The 26,974-nt window shown below is 42.3% G+C and overlaps 1 protein-coding gene across 3 annotated transcripts in view; it reads left to right on the top strand.

Moving 5' to 3' along the window:
• The window catches only part of LOC126184938 (orphan steroid hormone receptor 2-like), a 125,553-nt gene that overhangs the window by 77,049 nt on the left and 21,530 nt on the right, over positions 1-26,974 (top strand). For all 3 annotated transcript variants that reach the window (XM_049927612.1, XM_049927610.1, XM_049927611.1), the window contains exons 8-10: positions 3,057-3,225; positions 3,349-3,457; positions 10,615-10,878. In XM_049927612.1, the coding sequence (XP_049783569.1) occupies positions 3,057-3,225; positions 3,349-3,457; positions 10,615-10,878 (542 nt within the window). The remainder of the gene's footprint in view (positions 1-3,056; positions 3,226-3,348; positions 3,458-10,614; positions 10,879-26,974) is intronic.

Below are 26,974 nucleotides of genomic sequence, written 5' to 3'. Positions count from 1 at the left end.
CATGTTTGGGACTGGATGAAGCGTCGTCTCACGCGGTCTGCACGTCCAGCACGGACGCTGGTCCAACTGAGGCGCCAGGTGGAAATGGCATGGCAAGCCGTTCCACAGGACTACATCCAGCATCTCTACGATCGTCTCCATGGGAGAATAGCAGCCTGCATTGCTGCGAAAGGTGGATATACACTGTACTAGTGCCGACATTCTGCATGCTCTGTTGCCTGTGTCTATGTGCCTGTGGTTCTGTCAGTGTGATCATGTGATGTATCTGACCCCAGGAATGTGTCAATAAAGTTTCCCCTTCCTGGGACAATGAATTCACGGTGTTCTTATTTCAATTTCCAGGAGTGTAATTTTGGACTCGGTCAGAATACACGGGTAATCATGATACACTCCCAGTTGAACTATTGAATATTTTGAACATTCCTAACATATTAAAAATGCATACAAGAGTGGAATTCAAACAGATATATTTCAATTTGATGCTCAACAGAATACAGCCTAAGCCATCAAAGTGTGCTTCTCAAACCAACTTAAGGATAGAATATGCTGTCAGTTCTCTCACCTCAATATATTCCCATCATTTGCAACTGCCAGTGAGAAGTGTTTGGCCTAGTCTGGCTTAGTCCACAATTTTAATTGCACACTGTTGCCACAGTTCCATTTCTACCACGTCTGCAGTCCAGTTAGTATTATAGGAGGCTGCTGCCCATAATTGACATGGTTTATGTGGCAACACCACACTTTAATTGTACCCCTGATTGGGGAACTCGGTTGCTACCAATCATTTGCTCACATGTTCTCTGTATAGAAGTGTCGTACGTTTGCAAAGAAAGCTGTGATTTTCGTTGCATAGTACTGCTTTCTTGTTTACAAGTTCAGATTACTCAGTTAAAAGACACACACAGCAAAAGAAAGGGAATCATACACTAGCTATTAAAATTTCATCAAAACCTTAAAAATAATCCCAGAAGAGAGAAAATCTTATCAGCGTCACATCCGCAACAAGAGGCGTGTGGTGTTTCAGTCTGAATGCTACAGAGAATGTGTGCTGAAGCACAGAGAATATAACCTGTAATCAAGAAATTAAGCTACACTTTCTCAGGAAAGAAAATAGGGGAATAAGAACAGTCACAGATTTGCACAGTTTCCAAGGACATAGTTCACTGTACTATATTTGAATTTTATGATTGTGGAGAGTATTCCAAAACGCAGCAGATTTGGGTACAGAAAATTCAACAATGCAAGATTCATTCTTATGGACAATCTGATATTGTAGCAACTAGGGCAACTTTTATGAAAAAATGCCCATCAGGAAAGAAAATTGTCGTTGCCATGTTATTTATCTCGATGAAAAATCGTGGCACTGTGTACACCTGTCAGAATTCAAAGGGCAATGGTGGTTTGACAGTGCTAACTGGCACAGGAAATGGACTTATTGTCTGTCATGCAGGATCATCTAAAGGTGGTTTTATGAAAAGTGCAAAACTAATTTTAACAACCAGCAAATCTAGCAGTTATGATCATGCACTGAATAGTAATGTGTTGAAACACTGGTTTCTATATTTTTTACGTGAGTTGGGAGAGGGTTGTGTGATTGTCATTGATAACTGCAGCAGTCATTAAAGAGAGAGAGAGAGAAGGGGGGGGGGGGGGGCGAAAATTCCTAATTCAAACACAAAGCAGGAAGAAATTGAGCAGTGGCTAGAAGAGAGGTCTTCCAATTTTGGGCTGCTATACACAAACGGAAATGTTGGAAAAGTTTGGAACATTACAAGCACCTTTGAGCTAAGGAGCAGAACTGGACCATTCTGAATTAAAGATGTGCAGCATTTACTTGAGGGAGGTTTTTATGAAGGTACTGTGGAAGACTGGGTGAAGTGCATACACCACATTTAAAATGACTTCCTGAAGGAAGTCAGCAAAGGAAACTGAATTCGAAGCAAGTGTGGCCGATACAATTGACTCTTCAGGTACCCAGTTTGTTGGGTACACTTAGTTCTTTGCACAGGAAAGTTAAACAAAAATAAGTTACGTTAACTGTTATATTTTTTTTCCTTCTCCTCTCCAAAGTTATAAACACTTTTCCCTCGCTATTCTCCCTTTGCCATCTTCCCGTTTTCTATCGCCTCCAAAATTTTATCAGTACAAGACAGAACAGCCAGTGGCATACAGTATCTGCACTGGCTTATTTGTCAGTGTTCGTTGTGGGGGGAGGGGGGTTAGAATCCACTTGCGTACCTAATGATTGCTTAAATTTTCATGTAATCAAAACTGCAATAATTATAATTTAACAGGTGAGTGATAGTAGTGTCTTTTGCTACAGTATACCTCCTAATTCACACAAGAATACATCAACATGGAAGGCCTCCAGAATGGAGCTATGGCTGCTCTTTCACTCCAGTATTTTGAAACATTTTCATGATGTATGATTTTTCAGCCTTAAAAAAAGTTGAAAGAACCCATTGTTTGTGTCTGGCTGAAAATCTCTATTGCAATGTACCATCTGCTGATTTTGGTAATAGTGTCATGCTCATGTGAGCATCTTGTAATGCGCTATACACACATATGAAGACTGTGTTGTTTGATGGCTTTAGTTTGCCTGTTTCGGCTAGGCATGCACAGGCCGTGTGGCCAAAGGTTTCAAACTTCTGACTGTTGGAGTGTATGGCATGAAAAGGAGTTGCAGGAAGCAAGTAGGAAAGGTGTATTGAGGGGAGGGTAGTTTACTTTCTATATTTACACCTCCAGTTTAACTGTTGCTCTGTACGTCTCTTACTTTTCCAAATGATTCAGAGGGACCCTTACCATTAGTTAATTTTGTACGGTTATATGCAACTATAAAAATGTGATGCCAATAGCTTGTGCACGCATATAAAACTTTTTATTGTGCATGAGCTGCAGTTAACACTATATATGCTTGCTGTACAAATATTATTGTGCTTATTTTCATCTTGCCTTTAGCAATATTTTTTTCGCGCATTGTTGTAAGGAAATTAGTTTCTATGCATCAAGACGTACACAGAGCATCACCCTAAATGTGTCTGTGCATTTTTCAGTTCAGATACACATGTTGCTTTACTACGTGCATGTTGGGCTGAGCTTTTTACTCTTGGACTTGCTCAGTGCTCTGAGGTGCTCTCACTTTCTTCCATCCTTTCATCAATTATTGGTCATCTTCAAACTTCTGTAACACAAGAAAGCATATCTGCACGACATGTGAAACAAGTAAGTTGAAATTTGGAAGTTATAATGTTTACTAAGGTTGGCGCCTTACATTCCTTCATATGAGAGCATATGAAATTAAAACATAGAAGTATGTGGTGTTTTCATAAGTTTGGTGTCTTACAGGTGACGGATCACATATGTAAGTTGCAAGAATATGTGAATTCTATGAATAGGCTGCAGATTGATGAGCATGAATATGCTTACTTGAAAGCGATTACACTTTTCAGTGCTGGTAAGTATGATTTATACAGTTCAACTTTCAATAATTTAAGATGAAAATGCAGTTTTCATAGTAGATTTATTTAATTCTCATAAGAGAAGTTTATTTTTGCTCCGACTATTTTATTTCCATTATTGCATGTAGAATGTTGATATTTGCTTAACTGAACCACCAAATAAAGTCGTAGCCTTTTGCAGACATCACAAAGCTTTTTCTGTCTCTCACTAGGTCTGTGGAATAGTTACCATTTCTTTCTATTATTTGTTTTTTTAATTTGATAGTGGAATCACTCCTTAATACTGTAATTGCAAGTTCCTGGTTGACGAGGTGACAGTGTTTGTTGAGGATTTTATAATCATTAGTTCTAATTTTTTAAAATTCTTATTGATTACACACTATCAGATATGGTATTTGCGTGAATGCAATATGAAATCAAATCTGAATAGCAGCTCAAGATTCTTCATAAAGAAAATTTTGACACTTGGCATTATGTACTTGCACACAAATTGATGTAGACTCAGTAACACTCTTAGATAGCCCATTTGTATAAGTTTAAGGTGTCAAATGAAAACAAGGCAGATGGAAAAAGAGTAAGTAATCTGTTTATTAGTTCAGAAGTAATTACCATAACTGTTATTACATTTATCCCACTGAGACAAGACGGTCGGTACCTTCATGGAAAAAAGTTTGCTCTGGGCCAGCCCACATGTTGCAAAGGTTGTTTAGATTACGCTGCAGAAGTTCCTCTGGGAAGCCCTTACACAGTCTCCACAGAGTCTCAACCTCTCCCCATCTGATTTCCATATTTCTGAAGCCATGAAGACAGACATTTGTGGCCGATTTGCTTCAGTTGAAGAGGTGCTTGCTGGGGTTCCATAGACAACCACAAACAGTTTTACAGGAAAGTACTGACTGTCTTGTCTCTCAGTGAGATAAAATGTATTAACAGTTATGGTGATTACTTTTGCAATGATAAACAGTTTACTGTCTTGCCACAGTCTCATTTCCATTTGATTGACCTACATAATTATAGCATCATTCATTCCCCTCTCCCCCCTCTCCCCCTCTCCCCCTCCTCTCCCCCCTCTCCCCCTCCTCTCTGCCCCCTCCTCTCTGCCCCCTCCTCTCTGCCCCCTCCTCTCTGCCCCCTCCTCTCTGCCCCCTCTCCCCCCTCCTCCTGCCCCCTCTCCCCCCTCCTCCTGCCCCCTCTCCCCCCTCCTCCTGCCCCCTCTCCCCCTCCTCTGTGCCCCCCTCTCCCCCCTCACGCTTTTCTACAAACGGCACCCCATGTGCAGTTCCCATAACCTCTACATTACACTTACAACATCAAACATGGAAACTGGTGGCAATCAGTAGGCACCTAATAGGGTTGATAATCCAAAAATACTTAAGATCCTTTGGTTTTCTCATTTCCATAGCATATATGTAGGCAGATGCAATTCCCTCGCATAAGACAGGTAATTTTTTTACCTTCTCATATATTTGTATGTTTTAATCTAGTTGATACACAAACACATCCAGAAAAGTTTTGCATCACCTTGGTTCCAAGAGTTCTAGAACCTGTACAGAAAATTGGAATAGAGATCAACATAAACATCATATCTGCCCTAAACTACACATTGCGTGTTGTACCACCATACAGCGAGACCTTCAGAGGTGGTGGTCCAGTTTGCTATACACACCGGTACCTCTAATACCCAGTAGCATGTCCTCTTGCATTGATGCAGGCCTGTATTCATCGTAGCATACTATCCACAAGTTAATCAAGGCACTGTTGGTTCAGATTGTCCCACTCCTCAACGACAATTCGGCATACATCCCTCAGAGTTGTTGGTGGGTCGCGTCATCCATAAACAGCCCTTTTCAATCTGTCTCATGCATGCTCAGTAGGGGTCATGTCTGGAGAACATGCTGGTCACTCTAGTGGAGCGATGTCATCATCCTGAAGGAAGTCATTCACAAGATGTGCACAATGGGCCTGTGAATTGTCGTCCATGAAGACGAACGTCTCACCAATATGCTGTCGATGTGGTTGCACTATCAGTCAGAGGATGTCATTCATGTATAGTACAGCCATTACGGCACTTTCCCATGACCACCAGCAGCATACGTCGGCACCACATAATGTCACCCTAAAACAGCAAGGAACCTCCACCTTGTTGCAGGGTTTCCAAGGCATTCAGCTTGACCGGGCTGCCTCCAAATACGTCTCCGATGATTGTCTGGTTGAGGGCATATGCAATACTCATCGGTGAAGAGAACATGATACCAGTCCTGAGCATTCCATTCGGCATGTTGTTGGGCCCACCTGTACCGCACTGCATGATGTCGTGGTTGCAAAGATTGGTCTTGCCATGGACGTCAGGAGTGAAGTTGCGCATCATGCAACCTATTGCACACAATTTGAGTCGTAACACGATGTCCTGTGGCTGCACAAATAACATTATTCAACATAATGGCATTGCTGTCAGGGTTCCTCCAAGCCATAATCTGTAGGTAGCGATCATCCACTGCAGCAGTAGCCCTTGGGAGGCCTGAGGGAGGCATGTCATCGACAGTTCCTGTCTCTCTGTATCTCCTGCATGTCCGAACAACATCGCTTTGGTTCCCTCTGAGACGCCTGGACACTTCCCTTGTTGAGAGCCCTTCCTGGCACAAAATAACAATGCGGATGCAATTGAACTGCGGTATTGACCATTTAGGCATGGTTGAACTACAGACAACATGAGCCGTGTACCTCCTCCCTGGTGGGATGACTGGAACTGATCGGCTGTCAGGACCACCTCCGTCTAATAGGTGCTGCACGTGTATGGTTGTTTACATATTTGGGTGGATTTAGTGACATAACAGTCAAAGGGACTGTGTCTGTGAAACAATATCCATAGTCAGCATCTATCTTCAGGAGTTCTGGGAACCAGGTGATGCAAAACTTTTTTTTAAATGTGTGTAGAACACTTGTAAACTGTTTTGCAGCTATTGTTGTGCCATATTCAAGATATTCATTCCATCACCAGTCAACCAGTTCCATATCTTGCACCTTCTTTATGTTTTTGGCTGTGGTTACAGTTTTGTAGCATCCTTCACTGTAGCCACATGAAAATTTATCAACCCCTTTTTATGTGTCAGACATGATGGAGTAGACTTCTTACATAATCCCCAACAGCTTAGGATCAATTACCTTTGGCTAATAACTATAAAAAACAAAATAATTTTGTGATAGCCCAGTATTCCACTTTAACCGTTCAAATGAAACTTGTACAAAATACCACTTGTAAAAACCATAAAAAAAGAAACAACAATCTCTTGCATGGATGAAGTTGACCCCTGACTTTTACATTATTGCACAGCACGTACTCATGTGACAAAAGCAAAACTTCATTCATATCAGTGCAACTGTTGCTTGGGCTGAGGACATTTCCCTTTGCTCATGACACACAATAGAGAGAATTAGTACTGTGAGCTGTCAGGCAAGATTACATCAAGACAGATGGTTAGTGAAAACTCTATCCAGATTAAAACTTATAAAGTGGTTATTATTTGTAAATTTCCGAAATGTTGTCATTATTTAAGAGGTGAAATATTGTCTCTATTTACAAGGTTGAGGTATTGTTCTGTACACATTGCCACCCTCCCCCTACTCCATACACCACACAGTATAACAACAGATATAGTGCAGGGAAGATATACAGTTCAGCAGATTAAAACTGTATGGAACTCGGATTCAGATATATGCCTTTTATGGGTAACACTTTACTAATTAATTTGTCAGAGTATTCAACACAGTTCAGCTCAGAATTTCATTATGGACATACGGAAGGAACAGAGATTCAGCCCTCATCCACTTACTCAGATGTACTTGTTCTGTGGTTTTTTTCTTAAATTTGTTAAGAGAGCTGTTGGAACAGCTCCCTTCCTCATCCTTGCTCTATCTCACAAGGGGACCATCAGAACTGTTAATAACAGATTTTAATGAGTCTTCGGTATGTTGTAGTGGGACCTGTCCAGAGTACTGGGCTAGTGGCTTTTCATGTGACAGGCCCTAGTTGCTGAGAAAATTGATATTGAAGTTTTATGTGGACCTCATATACCCGGAATCTTACTCTTGTTTTGATGAAGCGAGCATAGTGCATTGCCTGAGGTTCATGGCTAGCACACTGGCAGTACTGGTTCAATGGCTCCCTGTGGGCAACACAGAACTGACTAGTCCTGTTCAAAGCTTTTTTCTGCGCAGTGACGGTTTTTGCTGCTTGTTCCGCAAGAGATCTGTTGTACATTGGTTGATCTGGCAGCTAATGTGATTGGTATTAATTGCATTATCAGTTCAAACTCAGGGATAAGTTTTTTTGTATGTATCTGGAATTCTTTGGCAGCTGTTAACACTTTGTTACTGAATACATATTTGTGGAAAGTTTGGTGTAATGACTGGTTCATTAATGAAATTGCTATGGCAGAAATGACTATTTTTGAATAATTTTGCGTGAAATATGCAGTTTAATGATACTCCTTATGAAACTGAAAAAAAAAAGTAAGTACACAGGCAACATTTGAACCAGTACTGGCAGCACGGTAGCCACGAACCTTATCCACTGTGCTCTGTTTGCTTGGTCAAAACATGAGTAACCGTATGAATGTAGGGGAGGTATGCATAAAACTACAACTTTGATTTTCTCGGGCACAAGCGACTGCTACTCAGGTACTAAGGACAGCTCCTTCTACAACGTACCTAATACTCATGAAAATCCATGATTAATAGGTCTGATGGTCCCCTTGTGAGCTTATATCCTGTCTGTAATGGCTTTGTGTGTTATAGTCGTAATCTTTCATTTTTTCCTTAACCCTGCAAATACATCTCCCCTACCTTTCAGATGCTGTCTTGCTAATTTGATGAACTAACACACTTTAGAGAAATTTGTTGATGGAAAATGTTTTATTTGGAGCTTAATGATTATCTCTAGAATAAAACTTTCCTCTGCTGCTGAATGCGCATGATAAACTAATTTCTTAAACCATAAAATTATGTTTGTGAGTGGGATTCACTCCAATCCTGCTTTTCTTGGGCAACACTTAATCTTAAGGTTGTTAGTGCAACAGAGGAGCATCTTTGAACTTAAACTGACAGGAGAGAAGTGTCAGTAGGTTTAAACTATAATTTGGGCTGTGAGTTGTGCTTAGATAACTCATTTGAAAATTAAGTTGTAGCCTTATTGAAGTACTGGGTCAGCTATCCATCCAGAACAATTAATTGAGAACATACAAAAGTTTCTGACGAGTTTGCATCTGTGTAGAATTGTGAACTGTTAAGAGTAAGAGAACAGTAACAAGGATTCCATAAAATTCTTCTGATTTGTAACTGCATCATGTTGTAAAATGATGAACCATTGTTTTTGCTGCTATTGAGTATTATGTAGTCTGATAAAAACCACTTGCCATACTGGCCAAAATGTGTATCATTTTACCATAACATGGTCTTCTTCTTCTTCTTCTTGCATTACAGCCTTTGATGGCCCTTGGTCTCGTCAAAAGTCTGCATCCACACTGTTCTGTTCACCAATTTAATCCTTCATCCTCAGACCTCCATTTTGCTAGGCCTTCCAACACATTGTCCATCTATCTTGCTCTTAATTGGCTCTTTCTTCTGGTGGAATACAATCTTTCTTTTATTTTTCTGTTGAGCATCCTGCCATCTGCCATCCTCTAATTATGTCGTGGACAGTAGATTGTCTGATATTCGAGAAATTGACTATATCTTTTCCTTGTATAAGTTGCTGTAATTTGTGTTTATGTCATACCCTGTGAGTCCATAAAACTTAGAGACTGGATGAATGAAAAGAGAGAAAGGTTGAAATGGAGTTTTTAATGCTTTAAGGTGTTCTACATAGCCTCTCCCCCACTTAAGGACAGTACACAGAATGTTCATACAATCATGTGAAACAGTCAGAAAAGTCCTTCAGAATGTTGTTCAACTCACTGTCATAGTGAAACAAATGTAGGTTACGTTGTCAAAGTGTTGACCCTTCGTATGAATTTCTGCACTTTGTCATTTCCGAATAGGTTTGTAGTTGATAACACTAACTCTTGCCACCTGTAGTGATATTTTTCAAAAAATAATTGTCCACATCTTTCACTTCAATCAATCATGGCAGCTGTCCATGCATTGTTGTTTTTATTTGGCAGTCAGGGTATGCGAGACGAACTTTTCACATAGTCTTCTCGCCTTTAAAACATTCTGGAGCATGTTCTTGATTGAGAGAGGTTGCTCCATTGCAGTGTGTAACATAACAACAGTGACATACTACAGTCAAATGTCCACTGCTTAACAATACCTGCTCACAACTGATGGGTCGACATCTGTTGCTCACAGGTATCAGTGCATGCCGGCACTGTAGTGACACTGTTGAGATTGCACAACTGGCCACACAGTGTACTAGTATATTTTCATATGTTTTGATCTTGCAATTAGATAGTGCTTAAATATCTATACGTTCTCAGAATAGGCTGGTTTTTCTTTTTTAACATTTTTCTAATATGTTATTTCATATTATTATTCCTTGTTGAAAGGATACCTAGATAAATGAAGCAACTGATAGCTTTGAAACATTTGTTAGAGGTTTTCAGGTCATGTGGTAGTCTTATGGCCTTTGAATTGGACATTATCATTTGTTGTGACCTATTTTAATTTACAGGAAGTCCAGTTTTTGCCCCTTTTGCTTCCATTGCTTCATGTATTTCTCCAAGAGAGTTTGTCTCTTGCGACAGTTGCAGTATTGTCTTCATATTGACAGATGACTGGTTTTCATCACTATTGTACCCCTGCTCTCTCTCTCTTGTGTATCATTGTTGTTTTCAGCCAAATAGAGGCACTTGAGATGTTTGTCATTAGGCTTTCCCACCCTCCCCCCCCCCCCCCCCCCCCCACACACACACAGACAGACAGACACAGAGAGAGAGAGAGAGAGAGAGAGAGAGAGAGAGAGAGTGAGTGAGTGAGTTTGTGTTAATAAACTTTAAGTGTTGCTGTGTGTGTGTGTGTGTGTGTGTGTGTGTGTGTGTTGTTTATGCAATATTAATCATAACAAAATATTATGGAAATACTGTGTAATGGAAATTTAGAGTATACATAGCCTTCATTGGGCACATTGATTTAAATCATTGTATTGCTTTGTTTTCAGATCAGCCTGGTCTTCACACTCGACGTCAGGTAGAAAAATTTCAAGAAAAAGCTTTTAGAGAACTCCGTACATATGTAACGCAAACATTTCCAGAAGATAGTGATAGGTTTCCGCGGTTATTACTCAGACTTCCGCCTCTTCGAGCTCTACAGCCTAAAGTTGTGGAAGAACTATTTTTCGCTGGTTTAATAGGTAGTGTTCAAATTGATAGTGTGATACCATACATATTAAGAATGGATGGTGGTGACTGCAATGACCAAATCGGTAAGAATAAAACGTTTTTATACCTCAAGTTATGGTACTCTGTGTTCTATTCAGATTAAGTGCATTTCATGTGATTTTTCTCACAGATAATGTGGTTGTTCAGAATGATATTTCAGAATTTACCATGGTAAGTTGCCTATACCCTTTCCCTTATACTGGTGTATTCAGCTGTATTGTTTCCTCCTCCATAAGAACTGCACCACTGCTTTACTAAACTGTAGTAGGGTATGCCCCGCTTGAATTTGCAGTGATTTACTACAAACAATACAGGAATCGAACATGTTGTGTTTGAAAGTTAGGCAAATTGGGGTTGTTTTTAATGTCTCTGTTATTTTCACAAAGAAAATGAAGAAATAGCTGGAACATGTGGTTCCTGGAGATGTAAATTGGTTGGTGACTTTAATGTGGACAGAGGTGCAGATGGAGCCATTACAGTGGATGAGGTCAATGTCCAGGAAGGTGACACACTGGGCTTAGGACCAGGTAAAGCAGATGGGACAGGAGATGTTGAAGTTGTAATGAGGAGAGGGTGTCTTGGCCCTGAGTACAGATCATGAAGATATCATCAATGAACCGGAACCAGACCAGGGGTTAGGGGTGTTGGGAGGCTAGGAAGGTTTCCTTGTGTGTTAGGATAAAGTTATTAAGGTGTATGAGGAATAAGCTAGGGGGTTTAGAGTCTGAAGGATGTTGGGAGTAGTAGTGTTCAATAACAGCAAAACTGTAGGTATGAGGGATGTTGGGAAGTGGCGTCAACAGTGTCAGGCAGGGATCCAGGAGGTAAGGGGTTGGCAATGGTGGAAAGTCGGTGAAGGAAGTGTTTGGTATGTTTGACATGGGAGGCTGTATTTTGGGCAGTTAGTTGGAGGTGTTGGTTAATGAGGGTCAAAATTTTTTTCAGTGGGTTCATAATAACAAATTGCAATGGAGTGGCAAGGGTTGTTGAGTTTGTGGATTTTGTGGAGCATGTAGATGGTGGGTGTGCAGGGTGCAATAGGGCTGAGGTGGGAAATTTATTCAGGGGAGAGGATTTGGAAAGGGCCTAAGGCCTTAAGCAGAGATTGGAGGATATGTTGGACTTCTGGAATGGGATCACTCTGGCAGAGTTTATAAATGAAAGAGTCAGACAATTGACAGAGTCTTTCTGCCATGTAGCCACTTGATTCATAACAACAGTGGTGAAACCTTTGTCTGCAGGTCAGTTGATTAGGGCAGTATCTGTTTTCAGGCTGTATTTTACTGTCCTGTCTTCTGCTGAAAGGTTGAAGGTTGACATTCTGAGGAAGGGATCAGGGGTAGAATGGTGAAATTGAAGATAAAAGAATACCTGAAGGTGGTGGTTAGGTGTGAGAGGGTTTTTTTTAGGGGGGGGGGGGTTGGAGGCATGCAGTTGGATAGTAGTATAAACTGGGATAGACAGGGTTCAATGTTGATATTAGGTTGGCTTTTGCTGGAGAGAATGGTGGCAAAGAAGTGTTTGCATTGCAGGTGTCAGGAGAACGAGAGTAGGTCTTGGACAAGTGCAATGTCATTAAATTTGGGTTTAGCGCTAAAGGTAAGGCATTTGGTTAGGACTGGTGCTCAGGATTTTGGTGGAAAGGATTCACTCTGGATATAGTGGAGTGTTGGTAGGTGACAGTTATGAAGGAATCATAAATAAATTAGCAAGGTCTGTTTTATAAATAAGTGGAATATATTGTTAAGAAATCATCCAGTGTGGTCACATTCTGATGAAAAAGTGAAAGACTTCTGGGTTATAGAAACATAGATTACGGTAAATCTCACTACAAAACAATAATGTAGGACTTAAACATGGAAGTAGGACAAAAAAAGAAGAATTTGTCAGTTTGAAACTTTGCGTAAAACTGCTGAAATGACACATGTTAAATGTTCGTAGAATTTGTGAAGAACAGCAGCATATTAACACTTAACATATTCACCCAGAAGAAAACAAACTTGACAAGGACCAAATGGAATAAAAATGAAATTGATTTTGTGTTGTTGAACAATAAAGATATACAGGATATAACAACTTTAAACAAATTTACATCTACATATGTATTCTGCAAGACACTGCACGAGAACTGAGTCACCTTCTTTCCAAGTATTCACATCTAATTTTCCAGAGTAAGGGCAATACTGTCCTGTTACATTCCTAGTGACATTTTTCTGAATTTACTCCATGTGTATGCTAATGCCTGCTTGTAAAGACTCCGAATGCCGTCATATTGTACGCAGTTTCCTTTATAGATGGACTGTACATTCCTAGTACCTTTCCAACATATGTAATTTCTTCCATTTGCCTTTCCTGAAAATGATTTTGTGTTATTGTCCCAGTTCACATCAATTCTTAATATTACCTCTAAATACTTGGACGATGTGAATTGCTCAAGATGTTTAACACTAACCTTCTAATTGGATTATTTCTCTTTCTCATAGGCATTAAGTTGTATTCTCCACATTTAAAAGCTACAGTTCATTACATGTAGTGGAAATTTTGTCCAAATCATTTTGCATTTCCTTATCGCCCATCAACAATACTTTCCTGTAGATTACAGCATCATTAATGAACAATTGCACTGTGTTGCTGGCCCTGCCTGGTAAATTGTTTACACATATTGAAAACATTAGAGGCTCTGTTATGTTTCTTTGGGGCACACTCATCATTACTTTCATTTTTTCAACATTCTGCATATGTATAACATACTGAATTCTGTTAGTGTAATATTCATCGGTCTGATATTATTATTATTATTATTATTATTATTATTATTATTATTTTGTACATTTCTGCAACTACTGAAACGATACAGGATTTGGGATGGAAATCATTAAAACAAAGGTGTTTTTCGTTGCAGCGGAATCTTCTCACGAAATTCCAATCACCAACTTGCAAAAATGCAAAAATATTTTGTTGGCACCAGTCTACATAGGGAGAAATGATCACCGTGATGAAATAAGGGAAATCAGAGCTCATACAGAAAGACAGGTGTTCGTTCTTTCCACGCGCTATACGAGATTAGGATAATAGAGAATTGTGAAGGTGGTTCGATGAACCCTCTGCCAGGCACTTAAATGTGAGTTGCAGAGTATTGATATAGATGTAGAAGTTACGTTCAGCTGCATGTTGTGCCAAAGGGTGGTTTACTTTGCTCTTGGCCACAGTTTGGTGTGGGCCATTCATCCTGGTGGACAGCTGTTTGGTAGTCCACCAATATAAAAAGCTGTGCAATGATTGCACCAGAGCTCGTGAATGGCATGGCTGCTTTCACAGATGGCATTGCCCCTAATGGGGTAGGATAAACCTGTGACAGTTGGAATAAGAAATGTTGGGTGGGTGGATTGGGCAGGTCTTGCACCTGGGTCTTCCACAGGGCTATGTCCTTGTGGCAAGGGTTTGGGGTTGGGAGTGGTGTAAGGATGGACTAGGATGTTGGGGAGGTTGGATGGTGGAACACCACTTCAGTGGGAAGGATCTCAGACAGGATGTCCATCATTTCAGGGCATGATGATAGGTAATCAAAGCCCTGGCAAAAGATGTGGTCCAGTCGTTCCTGTGCAGAGTGGTACTGGGTAATAGAAGGGGGCATTCCTTTGTAGCTGGTTCTTGGGGGTGCGAGGGGAAAAGCCACAGGAGATTTGTTTGCAGACTAGGTCTGGGCCATAGTTCCTGTCTCTTAAGGGTTGGATGAGACCCACAGCGTACTATGTGAGGGAGTTCTTGTTACTGAGGCACACCACAAGTGACCATGCAGTATGGTAGGGATTTTTTTGTTGTGAAAGGGATGTCAGCTGTCGAAATGCAGGTTATTACATAAACAGTTTAAATTGCAAATATGTAGGGTCCTGACCAGTTGTAACCTAATGGATGTAAAACATTGACAGTAACAGGGTGTATACGATCCGGGGCATCCAGGAAAAACCCGGGAATTTTTTCGTCCGGGAGAAAACCGGGAAAAACCCGGGAATTTTTTTTAGAATTCCGGGAATTTTTTGTTGTTTTAGTTACCAGTTAAATTTTTGTGATTTTGACTGGTAAGAACCAATACTCTAACGAAGGATATTACTGTATCCCGCTTCTGCAGAATAATGCTGCAGCAAAAAAAAAAAAAACATGGAGGACAGAAAAAAACGAAAATAAAACTTACGTCGCAAAGGAAATGCACCATATACAACAACAAAACAGTGTTCATACAAGTGTCTGCCAACCAAAGTGTGTCAAAGGGTTTAGGAAGAATACGCAGTGCTTCCTAACAACAAATTGCTTCCGATGAGCATGACATGACAGCTGTTTACATTTGATTCATTTGAGCAGTTGCAGGCGGGCTCTTGCGCATGCGCAGTTGAGTCGCCAATGGGTAGTACCTTCTCCCGTTTCTGGCTACACGTGTGGCTGGGCGCCACTATCCAAATTGCTCCAGTTCGGAAATATCGTAGATCCAGGGCTGATGCACAGAGCAGTCTGAGTTGTAGTGGGGAGGTGGGTAGTCTCCATGTGACCTGTGTTTACATTTAGTGATTTTGCTGGTTCCTCTTCGTTTATTGCTCCCACATTAAATGAAAACGAAACTGATTTCTGTGGCCGGGAGCTACCAAATGAATTAAAATGTTGTTGTTGTTGTTGTTGTTGTTGTTGTTGTGGTCTTCAGTCCTGAGACTGGTTTGATTCAGCTCTCCATGCTACTCTATTCTGTGCAAGCTCCTTCATCTTCCAGTACCTACTGCAACCTACATCCTTCTGTATCTGCTTAGTGTATTCATTTTTGATGCCTCAGAACATGTCCTACCAACAGATCCCTTCTTCTAGTCAAGTTGTGCCACAAACTTCTCCCCAATTCTACTCAATACCTCCTCATTAGTTACGTGATCTACCCACCTACTCTTCACCATTCTTCTGTAGCACCACGTTTCGAAAGCTTCCATTCTCTTCTTGTCCAAACTATTTATCGTCCCTTACGTTCGCATAATTACGGAAGACTAAAATATGTTATTAGTTTCAGGTTTTATTTCCACCTTTCTGACAGTCAAGCATTAATCGCCTGCAGAACAATGAAGTTATTTTTGTCTGTTTGCTAAAGAGACTTGGCTTTTATTAATATTTTGCACTGAGGCAGTCAATTTATTTGAAACGAAGTGTTTAAGTTCGCACTGTTGGCTAGTTTCAACTGTTCGCTGCATTTCAAGTGCACGTTTTCCATCTTCTGGCTCGTATGGCATTATGCCATAATAAAGAACCAAACATGAGATAATACAGTACTGGTACTCAAGAAAATTTACAACCGAATCTGGACATATGATTGGGGATTTTAAGCCGAATTATGCATTTTAGCATATATTTCATGAAATTCCGACGCTCCTGAAGTATCCTTGTGTTGTTTCTTTTACGACATAATGCAAGATCTTTTAATAGTTTACACGTACGAACATGCGGGCTTCCTGCGTCATCGTAGCTGCGCAGGTGCAGTGACGCTTGTTATCTGGCGCTCTCTGGCAACTGCTGAAACGAACCAATTTCTTACAGATCACAGGAAAATATTGCGAATGGTTGTTTGAAAAGTGTTACTTTCAAAGTAAATTTCCTTTTACGCAAGATCAACTATGTGCGAGAATGTACGATGAATTTCTTAAATCACGGAGCGTTTGACTCTCATTTAAAAATCAACTCGTTGAGGATGATCATCTAGAAGAATTTTGAGCCCAGAAGATCAGACATTTACGTCGTTATTAAAAATTTTACTGGCACATTTGTGTGATGTATCTTAAAGCGTAACAAGCGCAAAATGATCAGCATTATATGTGGAAGCTTAGCTTCTCGTGCAGCTTAATAATCTTCGAGACACAATATTATTTGTGAAAGCTTTGTTTTTCTTCTAGCAAAACTATGTATATTAATTTAAACCATTAACTTTTCTTTTTGTGTGTTTGCGCTACTTAAGGGTGATTTTGCTATTGGTTGACTACACTACGTGTCCTGTGCTGTCAATCAGCTGCCGAGATCACGTGACATGAGCTATGACTGGCTTACAAAAGCGCGTCGCAATCTCGATTTCATTGCTTCGAAAAGTAACATGCAGTGTTTGGTGGAATTCGAATTTATACCTCCATAGAACGAAGAAATGCAACGTACAAGTTGCTACACATCAAAGATCTTTCCAAAACGTGTCTCCCCCCCTGGGTTTCGTTTTCTAAAGTGCCGGCAAATTGTACGTCTGTGTAGAAAACCATAAACATTCTAAGGACTGATAAGTTTTACAGTGCCGACGAAATGTATACTGTCATTTAACACGGAAAAAGTGTATTTTAATCCGGGAGAAAATGTATTTTAATCCGGGAGAAAACGTATTTTAATCCGGGAGAAAGTGTATTTTCAACCGGGAAATCCGGGAAAAATCCGGAATTTTTTTTTCCTTGTCCACGTATACACCCTGAATAAAGAATACTGATAAGCAGCAGCTCAGGATATTTGAATACAGAGTTCTGCAAGATCAGTGGGGTAGTTCAGGTAGCAATGGTTCCTGAGAATCTAGAAAGAATGTTGAGTTGGGCCATCTCATACAAGAAGCTAACATCATAAGATTAGCCTGGCACAAACCAGGAGTCATGCCTACAGTGCTTAGGATTGATACTGGAAGAATGACTAAAAGGGTCTTTGAATAGAGGCCAAATGGGAGAAGACAGGTTTAATCCAGAAAAGTAGTGGGTAGACAATGTGGAAGAAGATACAAAATTTCTGAGTCAGAGAACAGTTAAGAAATGCACTGGAGAGGGCAGAATGGTGGAACTTAGTTGAATAGACTAAGACCTACATAAAGTTGTTACGCCATGAGAACAACAATTATATGTGCATAGCTACTCTATATGAGTGTATCTTGGTTAGTATTCGGTGATACAGTACATTTTCTTAACACCTTTCGGAAATCTGGGAAGAAGGGATTTACCTATTCACTGCATTTTCTGTTTGCAAGATAGCATTTATGAATAAAGAATTTCATAAGCTTAGTATATGCCCTAGGGCCTTGCAACAGATACATGGTATGTAATTATGTGCATCTGATATTTTACCCTTTTCATAACCAGGAGTCATTTGCACTTTTTTCCCCCATTGCCACAAAAGAGATTCTCTATAAATATGAGGTAGAAAAGGGGTTAATTCTGTACTGGAATATTGTCAGGGTTTGGTGCCTTATTTGTTTTAAATAGTCTTAATTGCTTTTTAATGTCAGGCTTGCTTATATTGATAATGCTCATTTGTGAGTCTTTATGGTGGTCAATCATTTATATGGTATTATCCTCATGCGTGAATAAATTTTTAAAAGCAGAACTTAATATTTCTGTCTGCTGTCTTCAGTTTCGACAATAGATGAATCTGTGAGATGCTGAATGGAAGGCTTTGATCCCTCCATTGAAATTACATATGATCAAAACTTATGAGTGTGTCAAGATACATCTGTCAAAAGATCTGATTGAACATTTTTGTAGGCTCCATGCATACTCTTTCATGTGGATGCACAAGTTGCTATTAAGTTTTCCGTATCAGTTTCCATGTTTTTGCAACCTCCTTTGAGGGAGTACCATCAGACCAAAATTAATCTTTGCTTCCTCTTATTACGTGGAATACATATGTAGATTGTGATTCATAAAGTATTTGGCATTTTCCACATTTGAACTAAATGTTTTGCAGTTTGACTTTGAAGTAGGTAGGTACTGGCAGTCTGTTAGTTTGACAAAACGAAAACTCCCGTAATGTTTCCTTTAATAGCTTCACTAACCCCCTCTATTAGTTGTGATGTGCTTCGAAGGATCAGCTCTGTTTCTAGCCAGGTTGCGTAAAATATTTCTTTTGTGTCTGAATTGCTGGACTAGTTGAAATATTTCGAGTTTCTACTGACTGTGGACTGTTAAGACGTAGAGTAAAAATGGATACTCACCAGGCAGGACATAGGGAATATGACATGAGGGGTAATTTAAGAATATGGAGATATAGTAAATCAAATTAAACACCACGTTCAGCATATTAAAAAATGAAAATTGTTTAGACATCAGTGAGAGAGGCAAATACTTAAAGAAGATGCTTAAACAGATAACAAAAGATGCTGCTGGTGTGAACAACTTTATTGAATTGGGAAAAGGGGGATATCAGAAGTGGACTGAGAGGTGGCTGTGAAAGAGAATGCAACTTTCAGGCAGACAGAATGTGCTTAATTAAATAAAGTAGTTAGTAAATGTGTTCAAGCTGAAAATATGTATTATGGAAATTTGGTTAGAGAAACAGGAATGAGGGAGACAAAGTGTTTGGTGGAAAACACATTTCATTTGTTGGCATTTGAGATATGAAGGAAAGCACCTGGAGATGATGTTTCAGCAGATGTGATTAACAGTGGGGGAAACAATATTTACAGAATGTCTGTGGAAGAAGACAATTCTCCAAAGCTGGAACAAGACAGAAATTTCCAGATTGAGTCATTCATTCTGCAGCAGTATGCACACCATGAAGCTTCAAAGGCGTGCATACTCCACTGCAGAGTGAAAGATTCATCCTGTGAATGATCCCCAAGGTTGTGGCTAACTGTTCTCCAAAACGTTTCTTCTTGCAGGAGTGTTTGTCATACAAGGAATGCAATTATACATCTGTAGTGTGTGGAAGGTAGGAATGAGGTATTGCCAAAAGTGAAACTGTGAGTGGATGGTGAGTCACGCCGAGATAGCTCAATCAATACAAACATTATCCCCAAGTCAAGGTTTTGGTTTATAGTCACAGTTTGCCAACCAGAAAGTTTCGAAACAGTGCACAGTCAACTGCAAAGTTGAAGGACTCATAGTGGAACTGACACTTGGTCATGGCACATTGCCAACAACTGTCAATTTACACGTGCCATTACAAACACTGATAGGTGAAACTCATTTTCAAGGTTTGCAATAGCAGTATGGTACATCTATGACGTAGAGATGGTATGTAAAGTCAATGTAGTGATTATAACATAGTCAAATATCCGAGAAACGTAGCAGAATGAGCCCACTTATCAGTACAATGTTGCGCCCTCTCTGGCCTGGATGAATGCACAGACACTGTTTAGAAGAGTGTCACAAAGTCATTGTACCCTCTCCTTAGGCAAGCTGACTCTCAACCATTGTAACTGGTCCTTGATACCGTGTATATTGGCACTGGGTTGGAGTTGTTGTCCGAGCTATTCGGGGTGGATCAGGGATTTTGTTGGCAACAGAAGTACCTCCATATCACACAGTCTGTAGACACACATGCCTTGTGAAAAATGGTACTACAGTACTGTTGCATGAGAAGTAACACACAAGGACGTAGAATGTGCGTGACATGCCATTGTACCGTCACAGTTCCGTCGATCACTAACAGCCGTGATCGTAAGTCATACTCGATGGCTTGCCCCACCATGATGTCAGAAGTAACATTGCTGTGTCTCTCCAAAACATTGGAAAAATTGTACCCCTCAAAGGTTGCCACCATACTTGCTGATGGTAGTCGTCTGGGATGGTGCAGAACTGCAGTTCATCACTGAACACAGCACAACATTTGTGTTATGGTGTTAATGACAGCCTACAAGTGACAGAGTAATTCCCTAGTCCGCCTGCTGCTAGTCTCCAATAGAGCTCCTTATACTCTCCTTAAACTTGCCAACGAGTCCAGTGATGTTATCTCTGAACTCAAGTCTCCATGTGTTCAGAAACTTGTCTCTGGTACTGGCCATTTAATCATTAGCTCATCATTTGAATCTTGTAAGATACAATTGGACTCTACCTGTGCAGAGAGGAGAACAAGTTTACAAGTACAACAGAGAACTTGGGGCATTGCTGCTACTGTCACCCTTCCCCGGGTCTCTCAACTCTTTTGTGGGTACGTACGTGGCTACCCCGGGATCATAGCCTTTGCAGCATCACCTCTGTTCCCTGCTGCATGCTTGTATTTCCACTATCCCTTTCTCCCTCTGCCTCTCCACCGGATGGTTTTCTTGGTGCCGTCCCTGCTTGGACCTGGTTTATGATTGGGCCTTGAGTTTCCGCTTGTGGCATATTCCACAAGTTTTAATCAAATAAGACACATGATCCCCATTGTTGGGTTTGACCTGCCACCAGTTTTCAAAACTCTCCAGAGTTGTGGATCGTGCAAGGAACATTGCCCAATGCGATGTGTGTTCCACCTTTGTGTGTTTCCATCAGTGCACCCTCCTTTAATACTGTAACACTCCCAAAACCTAGCACAGTAGCCATCACATTGTGGGTTGGGTCGTCAAGTACCTGCATGGTAGTAGCCCCCTGACCACAGAGTTGAAAACTCCCCATGCATGCCAAGGAGTATGTGCTCATCTTGACTGGGGCACAGGGACTCCGAGCAGTGGATTGGTGGCAAGGTAGCCATTGCTGAGGCTGGGTGACACCCATGGAGGGAGTCCCTATTCGGAGTTGGTGGCACCATGGTGGATCAGCCACAAATGAAGCGGATGAAGCTATCTCCTGCTGGTGGCCACACAACTCCAGCAGTCTCTGTGAAAGAACAGTCCTCTTTCAACACAAAGAGATACAACCTTAAAATGTTCCCTTCTGGCTACACTATGAGAGAAACATATGGCGAGACGGCAAGCAGAGCAGTACTTGTAGTGGACTGACCCGACAGCCAATCCACTATGACTTGTAGCCGAATAGCACGCGTTTAAGCTCACGCAGACTGGCGTGATGTCTGGAACAGATTAAAGGAGTTGAGTCTAATAAATAAAGTACAGAGTCGATGTAATACTTAACTTTAATCCATAATTGGAGAACATCGCTCTTGTTGATACATTATATAATCTCAATATAAACTGGTCATGGCACCTTGCTAGGTCATAGCAAATGACGTAGCTGAAGGCTATGCCAACTATCGTCTCGGCAAATGAGAGCGTATTTGTCAGTGTAGCTTCGCTAGCAAAGTCGTCTGTACAACTGGGGCGAGTGCTAGGACATCTCACTAGACCTGCCATGTGGCGGCGCTCGGTCTGCAATCACTGACAGCGGCGACACGCGGATCCGACGTATACTAGCGGACCGCGGCCGATTTAAAGGCTACCACCTAGCAAGTGTGGTGTCTGGCGGTGACACCACATTCCTCCCCCGCAAATCGGCGGACGGTTGTGTTATAAGGCTTCCGCCCGCTGTGGGGAAGACCCCCATGTTGACGTATGCGACGAGGTGGGGAGCCTAACAACAGGCGAGGCTGTGCCACCCGCACCCGGCCATTCGGTCCGAGGGGAGCTAGGAAACACCTGAAAACAACCTAGTCCAGGGTGCACGCCAACATGAGGGGTATGCGCCCTAAGATAGTCAGGAAGGGCCGAAGGGTCGACCTCCATTGAGTCAGAGCACCCGACGGGCGAAGACGACAGATGGTCCGGAGCGGGCAAGAGTTCCATGTAGGAGGACAGTTGGTCACGGGAAGCTATCGGCAGCGCGTGACCCAGGGAGGCGCCCGGCGGTTGCAGTGATGCGTCCACTGCGGGCGTCGCCGGCGGGAGAACAGGCGGCGGCGGCGGTGGAGGCGGCGCGTCGCCATGGGGCAAAATGGAAGGCAGCGTCGGTAACACCTGGGGATGAGGCGAGCCAGTAGATGGGTCCCCAGGGCGCTGACCGGACGGCACCGTCGCTGCAAGCAGACGGGGAGCGGCAGATCCCGTGCGACGACAGAGGCGCAGCTGATTGAGATGCTGACGCACCTCACCAGAGGCCCCCAAAACCAGATACATAGCGCGGCCGAGGCAGCGAAAAATGCGCCCTGCGAGCCAACGCCGTGAACCTCGAAAGTTGCGATAGTATACAACGTCGCCTGGAACAAAAGCAGGTGTCTGCCGCTGCACAGGAACCTGATGCGGTGGATGTAACAAAGACATCAAGGTTCGATGAGGACGACCGTGAAGCAACTCAGCCGGCGAGCGACCATCGCGGGGCTGAGAGCGATACGAGGACAAAAAGAGCAATAACGCGTCCTCCCGAGAATGCGACTCTTTCAACTTCAACATCTGTGACTTGAAAGTCTTGACCAAACGTTCAGCGGCACCATTTGACTGAGGCGAAAACAGCGCGGACGTCAGATGTTGAATACCATTGGCCTTGCAGAATGACTGAAATTCTGCGGACACGAATTGCGGGCCATTGTCGGAAACAATAGTCTGTGGAAGACCTTCAATGCAAAAGATAGCAGATAACGCTTGGATGGTGGCAGAAGACGTCGTGGAAGACATCCGGACAACAAAAGGGAAATTACTGAATGAATCTACAACAACCAACCATCAAGCATTCCAGAATGGACCAGCAAAATCGATGTGTAAACGTTGCCAAGGGGAAGTGGCTTTTGGCCATGCAAAGAATTTCTGCGGTGGTGCGGATTGGTGTTCGGCACACGCCATGCAAGAAGAGCACATATGCGTAATCGCAGCATCGATTCCGAACGAAGTACAGTGCTGACGAGCAAGTTGTTTCGTTCGCACTATACCCCAATGTCCTTGGTGGAGAAGCTTTAAGACAGAGGACTGTAACGAACGTGGGACCACTACCCTGGACTGATCATTATCAGAACGCAACAGCAAAACACCACGTCGAACAAAAAGTCTCTCCTTGTGAGCAAAAAATCGGCGAACCAACGGATCCTCGATCCGTGACTTTGACAAGGGCCATTGCGTAGCAACAAAATGCAGAATGGTAGCAAGGACAGGGTCGGCAGCTGTGGCTGTAGCTACACAACGAAAATCAATCGGAAATGATTCGACCACGTCATTGGTTTCTGAATCAATGAACATGCAAGCAAGTTCAGAAGAATCAAATGCTCTATCCTCAGCAACAGGCAAACGGGACAACGCATCGGCGTTTCCGTGCTTAGCAGTGGACCGATACAAGATATCATAGCGGTACTGCGAGAGGAAAATAGACCAGCGAATGAATTTCTGCGCTGTACGTGGAGGTACAGGCTTCGTCGGATGAAAAAGCGATGTCAAAGGTTTGTGGTCTGTGATGATGGTAAAGTGATGACCATACAAGAAATCATGAAACTTTGTAACACCAAAGACGAGAGCCAAAGCTTCTTTCTCGATCTGTGAATAATTTCTTTGCGCAGACGAGAGCAATTTGGACGCAAAGGCAATAGGGCGATCATGCGATCCATCTTTGTGTGCAAGCACATCACTGATCCCGAAATCCGATGCATCTACCATCAACAAAAGGGGTTTCTGGGGATCCAATGGTGTAAGGCAAGTAGTGGAAAGCAACGCCAATTTCAACTGGCGAAAGGCACGTTCGCATTCCGTCGTCCAGACGAACGGAACACCTTTACGGCGTAAGCGATGAAGCGGAGCTGAAATGGAAGAGGCGTGGCGCACATATTTATGATAATAATTGATTTTACCCAGCACACTCTGTAGCTGCTTCAAATTCTGCGGCGAAGGCAAGTCTTGTATGGCACGGAGGTGCTCTGGACTGGGATGTTTGCCTTGGGCATTGAGTACATGTCCCAGATATGGCAAATCACGAACAAAAAACACACACTTGTCCTTCCGCAAGCGAAGACCATTTTGTCGCAAGACCTGAAATAATGTTCTGAGATTGGCTAAATGTCCTTCTTCCGTCTTTCCGGAGATCACAATATCGTCCAGATAGTTTGCTGCAGTAGGGACCGACGCACAAACAGTTTGTAAATATTGCTGAAACAATGCAGGGGCAGATGCACACCCGAATGGCAGTCTTTTGAATCGGTACAAACCAAGATGCGTGTTAACCACCAAAACGCACTGGGATTCTTCGTCCACCGGTATTTGCAAGTACGCATCTGCTAGGTCCAACTTCGAAAAATATTTACCCGGGCACAGTTTGTCAAAAAGATCTTCCGGGCGGGGTAAAGGAAAAGTCGCAGTCACCAGTTGTGGATTCACTGTTGCCTTGAAGTCCACACAAAGTCTCAATTTTCCGGAAGGTTTTTGCAAAATTACTAAGGGTGATGCCCAGGGAGAAGCCTGCACACGTTCAATTACACCTTGTGATTCCAAATCGTGTAATGTTCTTGCGACCTCCTCACGCAATGTGTGGGGAACATTGCGCGCTCTGAAAAATTTCGGTTGCGCGTTCACTTTCAGTTCCAAAGGTGCTTTATAGTTCTTAGCGCAACCAAGGCCTGGTGCAAAAATGTCTGCAAACTCTTCACATAGACGAGAAACACTGGCTGAAGGCACAGTCTGGTTCACTGATAGGACCTGATTTACGATAGACAAGTTAAACAACTGAAATAAATCTAAACCAAACAAGTTCACTGCAGAAGAAGAACGAAGGACGTAAAAAGACACAAGTTTTGTTTGTCCCTTGTATGTTGCAAGAAGGCTGCACTGTCCTAACACAGGGATTGCTTGTCCTGAATAACTAGTTAGCTTAACATTTGCGGCACACAACGGAGGTGTGCCCAGTTGTTTGTACGTGTCTTTATTGATTAGTGAAACTGCAGCTCCGGTATCGAGCTGGAATGGTATCACGTTGCCATGAATGTCCAAGTCCACAAAAAGTTTATTGTCCTGCTGATGACAAGAGCGACTGTCTCGTGCAACGTGAACGGACACTGGTACAGAATCACTTGCAACGTGACGGGATTTCCGTCGACGTCGACGCACACTTTGTGTGGGATGAACACAGTCACTATTAGAGAGAGTAGCAATGGGTGGAGTGGAATGAACTACATGAATGTCCATGGGCGAAGGTGCACGAGCCTGAGTATCCTTGGTTCGATTCCGGCGTGAAGCAAAGGGCCGAGAATGGTTTTGAGTGTCCGATCGAAGCTTTTTCTGGCAAACACTCTGAACATGTCCTTTTTTATTACAGAAAAAGCAAATAGCTTGGCGTGACGGGCAATTCTCACGCGAATGTCTAGTAGCACACCGCGGGCATGATTTCACTGCATTTGCATGCTGGTGTGGGACACGTGGCTGCGCAGACGGGCGCGAGGGCTGTTTACTGTTCCGTGCAGCTCGCCCGGCGGGCCGGTTAATGTGACACATGGCTGGCGAAGTTTCAAATGAATCCTGAGCAAAGTCAAGTGTGTCCTGCCTATCCAATATGTCCAGCACTTGTTGAAGGGAGGGATTGACTAGTTTCAAAATCTGTTCCCGTATACGAACGTCAGAAACGTTCTGTGCAATTGCATCACACACCATAGTATCTGAATAAGGGAGTCCACATTCACACTCAAAAGCACAATCCCTAGTAATGCCTTGCAAAGTTGCACTCCCGATTAGTCTGACCGGCCGTACGTTTTGTACGAAAGAATGTATACCTTTTTGCAACTACATTGACTGAGTCTTTGAAATATGCATCTAATGCAGACAAAATTTCTTCGTAAGACAGAGTTGCTACGTCGCGTCGGGAAATAATTTCACTATCACACGGTATGTCTGCACCCCTACACAAGAAAGCAAAAATGGCTGCTGCTCAATACCTTGAATTCTGTAGGCGGCGAGATGGAATCGAAATTGGCATGACCAGTCCGTCCAGCTTTCCAGTGCCGCATCAAAAGGACGAAAAGGTGGTGCAACTGCGTGTTGTGGCTGCGGTAGCGGTGGAGCGGCGGCGGCCGCATCATTTTGCATCGCACGTTGACCATGGACGAGCTGTCCAAGGGCATCCAATAAGGCCTGCGTCTGCTGATTCTGCAAGCGATAAAATTCGGACAGTACATCTGGAGATTGTGGCGAAGCCATGACACAAGTAATTTAAGCAAGTATAAAGAAGAAGAACGTTTATACACTCGTAGCCAACTGTAGTGGACTGACCCGACAGCCAATCCACTATGACTTATAGCCGAATAGCACGCGTTTAAGCTCACACAGACTGGCGTGAGGTCTGGAACAGATTAAAGGAGTTGAGTCTAATAAATAAAGTACGGAGTTGATGTAATACTTAACTTTAATCCATAATTGGAGAACATCGCTCTTGTTGATACATTATATAATCTCAATATAAACTGGTCATGGCGCCTTGCTAGGTCGTAGCAAATGAGGTAGCTGAAGGCTATGCTAACTATCGTCTCGGCAAATGAGAGCGTATTTGTCAGTGTAGCTTCGCTAGC

This window comes from Schistocerca cancellata, chromosome 4 (genome assembly GCF_023864275.1).
Source record: "Schistocerca cancellata isolate TAMUIC-IGC-003103 chromosome 4, iqSchCanc2.1, whole genome shotgun sequence".
In the NCBI taxonomy this organism is placed as follows: Eukaryota; Metazoa; Arthropoda; class Insecta; order Orthoptera; family Acrididae; genus Schistocerca; species Schistocerca cancellata.
Note: the sequence above shows the minus strand (reverse complement) of the source record. Positions and strands in the feature narration are given on the sequence as shown.